The sequence below is a fragment of the Gymnoscopelus braueri genome (genome assembly GCF_963280865.1).
Source record: "Gymnoscopelus braueri genome assembly, chromosome: 22".
NCBI classification, from domain to species: domain Eukaryota; kingdom Metazoa; phylum Chordata; class Actinopteri; order Myctophiformes; family Myctophidae; genus Gymnoscopelus; species Gymnoscopelus braueri.
This window is the reverse complement of record NC_137624.1, coordinates 42037841-42042692: the sequence shown is the minus strand read 5'-3', so window position 1 is coordinate 42042692 and position 4852 is coordinate 42037841. Positions and strand designations below refer to the sequence as shown.

Sequence of the window (4852 nt, the reverse complement as noted above, 5' to 3'; positions counted from 1 at the left end):
TGAAACTGCTAGCCAATGTCACTGTTATGGAGCATACTACAGTACCAGACAAGGGCGCCGATACTGTGGGTGCCTCGGGGCTAAAGCACCCAGGAGAAATGACGAGCACCCATCACAAATTCATCGCAAAAAAATTAAAAGTAAAAACCTCTGACATCTTCACTTCATGGAGTACATTTTTTAAACCAAATTAACCGAATTAACCGCTTTAAAGTAACAAAACCAGCCCAAAAAGGTTACAACCCGGACAAATAACACAAATGCACGCGCGCTGTGCGCACCCAATAGCGCGGACATAAATCGGCGCCCCTGCTACCAGATGGTGGTCTGGATTTTTTTTTTACTTGTGTTGCTATTATATAAGTGGTTCTCAGACTTTTTCATCTCAAGGACCACCCCAAAATTATGTATTTGGCCGCAGACCCCCGTCTCAAAATATTTTGTTCCAGGGACCCCCATGCAGAAGCAAAGATTTGAGTTACAAATGTATACATATATTCAAAGATTTGCACACATTTTAACAATTTTCTTTAAAAAATAATAGCAGATCTACAAGCTCATAGTATCTGCTAGCTTGTGGATCTGCTATTTGTGAATAGCCAGATAAATCTAAAGTGACACAGATACGTTCCCGGATTGAATGGGTTAAAAACTCGCCATTACAAAGCTGCTTTTAACCCCCAACCATCGCAGTTTTGACATATCTTTGATGTATTTTTTGTTTTTATCTATTGTTGTGTTTTCTGATTTATTTCTTGTGTTGTGTTTTGTTGAGTTGTCTGTCTATTGGTGTACAGTATGTCATGTTTTGCTAATTCTTCTGTTAAGCACTTTGTGACTCTGCTCTTAAAGGTGCTATACAAATAAAGTTTATTATTATCATTATTGTTATAGAACAACCCCCCCTCCACTTCACTCCCTCCTGTTTGTCTGTTTAAAATGTAACCCCACCTGAAACCCCTCATGAACCTATCAGCTGAGAAGTCATGAGAGATGACACGCCCCCCCCTCTGTTCAATCCAGTCTGATGTGGATGTACTTAAGAGAGAAAGAACAGGCGAGTAAGCCAGACGCATGAAGGAATCAACATGGCCGGGGCAGACGATAAAAAAGATGCAAAGAAATTAGAATGGGTTCACGCACTGAAAGAAGAATTTATGAAGAGTCCTGTGGCAATAAATGCATCTTTCGGCTTCATCCTCATGGGACTAGAGAAGATTACGGAGGTGGAGTTTCAGTGTCCTTGTAAGGCTCATTGGAGGAATGCATTTTCTTCATCTTTATTCTTCATCATTCCTGCCGTTATGTCCTTTCTCCTGATGCTGATCACTAAGGTTCAAGAGTGCCATTGTGGTAACATGTGCTACAGTATCTTCTCCAGTGTCGTCCCTTCCATCATTTGGCTGATTATACTGTTCCTCGACGGCCGCTACTTTACTTGTGCCATGACAGACTGGGAAGGTAGATTTGTGGATGTTAAAGATTCAACTCTGCAGAAATGGTGCGAGCCACTTGACAAGGCCAACTGTTCTCACAACGGGGAGTCCCTCAAAATTGAACAATGTATCCTCAAATCACAAGACTTCTTCGTACAATCTCAGGTAAGGACCTCTATCCCGTTTTAAATATGCAGTATTAAAAACAATTACATATTGCAATGATGATGCCTTACGCCTACTAACTTGTAATTTCCTCAACTTGACTTGTATACTACCACTGCTTAACTGTCTATTTTGTGTGCCAGTGGATAGGCCTAGCCCCTCTGGCGGTCATCTGTTTGGGACTCCTAGTATATATCATCAGAAAGCTCTGGAGAAAGTACAAAGAGGTGGGTACCAGGCACCCTTTTGTTTCTGTTGGTTTTATTATTCCGCCGTTTTTTGCAGTTCTGGCTTAACTGTGCAGTCGTTTTTTACAAAACTTGGCAATATGGTAGAGGGCTACGTATGCCAAATGGCCAATAAATGAAACTCACAACAATTGCCAAAGAGTGGCGCTATAGCACTCAATTTAAAAAGTTAAACTTTTAATGCACAGTATAACTCTTGAGCCGTTTGACCTACAGCCATGAAGCGTCATCGTAACACATATACGTCTCCTCATGAGAAACAACTTTGCCTCTTTGACCCTTAGATCTTTTGTCATTTTGAATTACATGACAATCAGTTACATTTTATCTCCTCCTGGGATTTTGGAGCAATCTGCACAAAACTGTCTAAACACAAACTTTGGACTTTTATCTAAAATCGCAGTTGAAGAGAAACCAGAAATAATCATAAAAAGCTGAGATTTGGTGATATCGAAAAACGGGCTTTGCAGTTCCGTGGGCATGGTAATGGTCAATGGCTGTGTGCAAATTCAGATCAATTGCTCCAGCCACTGAGGAGAACCGGGCAGAACAATTTTGGCTTCACCACCACGACACCATGCACCCACTAGAGGTTTGTCAAATTATAGGAGGATTTGCACCTGTGCGACATGGCAGATATTGAGAGAAGACAGAGAGGTTACCCATACAGTCATGGAAGTATTCACACTATTTTTGGATTTATTGGTGAAAGGAGGAGAAGTCAATGCAAATAGCCTTGGTGAAGCCTAGCAGAGCTCCACCTCCACAACACTATTGGTCGCTCCGGTCCAGTAGGCTTGCTTTTGATTTGATTTGATTTGGGTAAAAGATATACAAGTAAAACCGTTCACACTATAACTTAAACCCAGGATACCACATTAAAGGAAACGCTTGTTTCCAATGTGGTCCTGCAGCTGCACTCTTGATTTTATGTTTATCCTGTAACGTAACGAGTCATTTTAAAAGTAACGTTACCCAACACTGCTCGTGAACAATGAGGCATATTGTTAGCATTGATTATATACAAAACAGATGATAGTAGACCCTCAACGTTTATATTTACAACAGATGCGTTTTTCTCTTCATAATGCTTCCTAAAACACAACATGGTGTTATTCTTGCTTTTGATACCAAGAACACATAATTCAGGATAGACACACAGACAGAGCTGGGCTAATTATCTTCTCTGTTTCTTTCATTGTGCTTGTATAGGAGCCTAACCCGGATGGCATCAACATGTCAGGTATGTTCTGGCACCCTCCCTCCTCTCTCGCTCTCACACACTTGAGTATGACGACGACCAATACTAGTGCAAATATTAAATTTCTTCCTAAAAAAAAACCTGCCAAGTTTGAACTTGCCATGTTCCTTATGGCTGTATGTTATAAGTCCTATAGATAATCAATGTGATCATTTTACCTCAAACTGTTGGAATGGCAGTCTGAACATAATTATACCAAGATCACACTGGCTGCAACAGCATAGGTGTCCAGCAGAGAAGCCTGTCTGTATTACAGTCCGGTGATGAAGACTGACCTCTCTCTCTCTCTCTCTCTCTCTCTCTCTCTCTCTCTCTCTCTCTCTCTCTCTCTCTCTCTCTCTCTCTCTCTCCTCTCTCTCTCTCTCTCTCTCTCTCTCTCTCTCTCTCTCTCTCTCTCTCTCTCTTCTCTCTCTCTCTCTCTCTCTCTCTCTCTCTCTCTCTCTCTCTCTCTCTCTCTCTCTCCTTTATAAAAACGACATCAATTCTTCAACAGAAATAGAATCTCAGCCTTAGGGGTCTTCGTCTGAAGAGTCTTTACCAAAAGGCATCACTAGCACTGCATGCCACCCGACCCCGTACATCGCTTCCAGATCTTCACGCCTCTCATCCATCCATCCATCCATTCCAGCCATTCATCTCTGATGCAGTCTCTCAAATCAAAGTATCCTTACACTGGCTCCCTGTGTGTCAAATAATTGATTTCAATTGATTTCCTTAATACATTATAATTGACCTCTTTAACTAAGTCATTCATTCGTTCATTTTTTACTCAAGCGGGACAATGCCCATTTGTCCATGTGTGGTCCAGCCCTGTGGAATTTATGGAATGCATGTGCAAAAAAAATATTTTTTTTTTTTACTTAGGTTAATATGAGCATCAAATCAATATTTGAAATATGTTTTATTTGCACATGCATTCCATACATTGAAGGGCTGGACTCATCAACTTGCGACGGGCATTGTCCCTCTTGAGTAAAGGATGAACTGTTTCTAAAATAAATAAAATATTTAAGGTGTTATAAATGTTTTATTTTGAGTGTCAGTGTATTCCGACAACAAAGTATTGATTGATTGTGATTGAATACTCAAATCGATTTATATTCTCCTCTGCGTTTCTGAACTACAGACTGGCAGAAACATTAGAAAATGTTGGGAGCCAACATGTCTGTATTAAGGGACTCATAATGCTTTATAACAATAATCATGACACCCTTATGAAGCATTCTAGAATGACTTATAAGGTCAAGTATAAATGCAATGTAATATGTACTTATACCTGTAACACTGTACAGTTATAGGTATAAGCAATCATACATTTTTATTGTTCTTATACTGGATGCCAGTGTGCCAGAGGAAAATGTCCATCTTATGTTAAATTTAATGGACAATAAAGTTGTCTTTATCTTTTCAGTACTCATAATGCAATCATAACACATTATAAAACCTCTCATAAGGTCACTAAAAGTGGTAATTGGGTGCTTAGATTTTTTTTCTTTAATAAATAGCATTCAATTTATGCACGAACAACAGACAACGTTTGTACCTGCACCTTCAGGAATGTAATTACTTTACTTAAAACACACAATGACCTATTATACCTACACTCATAATCACGCTGTATTATCAATGTAATGATTTGGATATCCACTATATTGTACGTTTTTTGATCCTCAATGGTGACAACATTGTTGTACTTTCTTTTTAGACTTATTAAAAAGTATGATAATGACATTGATAATCAC

The 4852-nt window shown here is 39.4% G+C and overlaps 1 protein-coding gene across 1 annotated transcript; it reads left to right on the top strand.

Annotated features, from left to right (window-relative positions):
• The first annotated feature begins 1117 nt into the window (after positions 1 to 1117).
• On the top strand, positions 1118 to 3720 carry LOC308077793 (uncharacterized protein). The gene is made up of 4 exons (XM_080418724.1): positions 1118 to 1601; positions 1745 to 1828; positions 3062 to 3092; positions 3604 to 3720. Exons 1-4 carry the CDS (start codon positions 1158 to 1160, stop codon positions 3621 to 3623), a joined length of 579 nt encoding a protein of 192 aa, XP_080274850.1. The 5' UTR covers positions 1118 to 1157; the 3' UTR covers positions 3624 to 3720.
• Positions 3721 to 4852: the final 1132 nt, after the last annotated feature.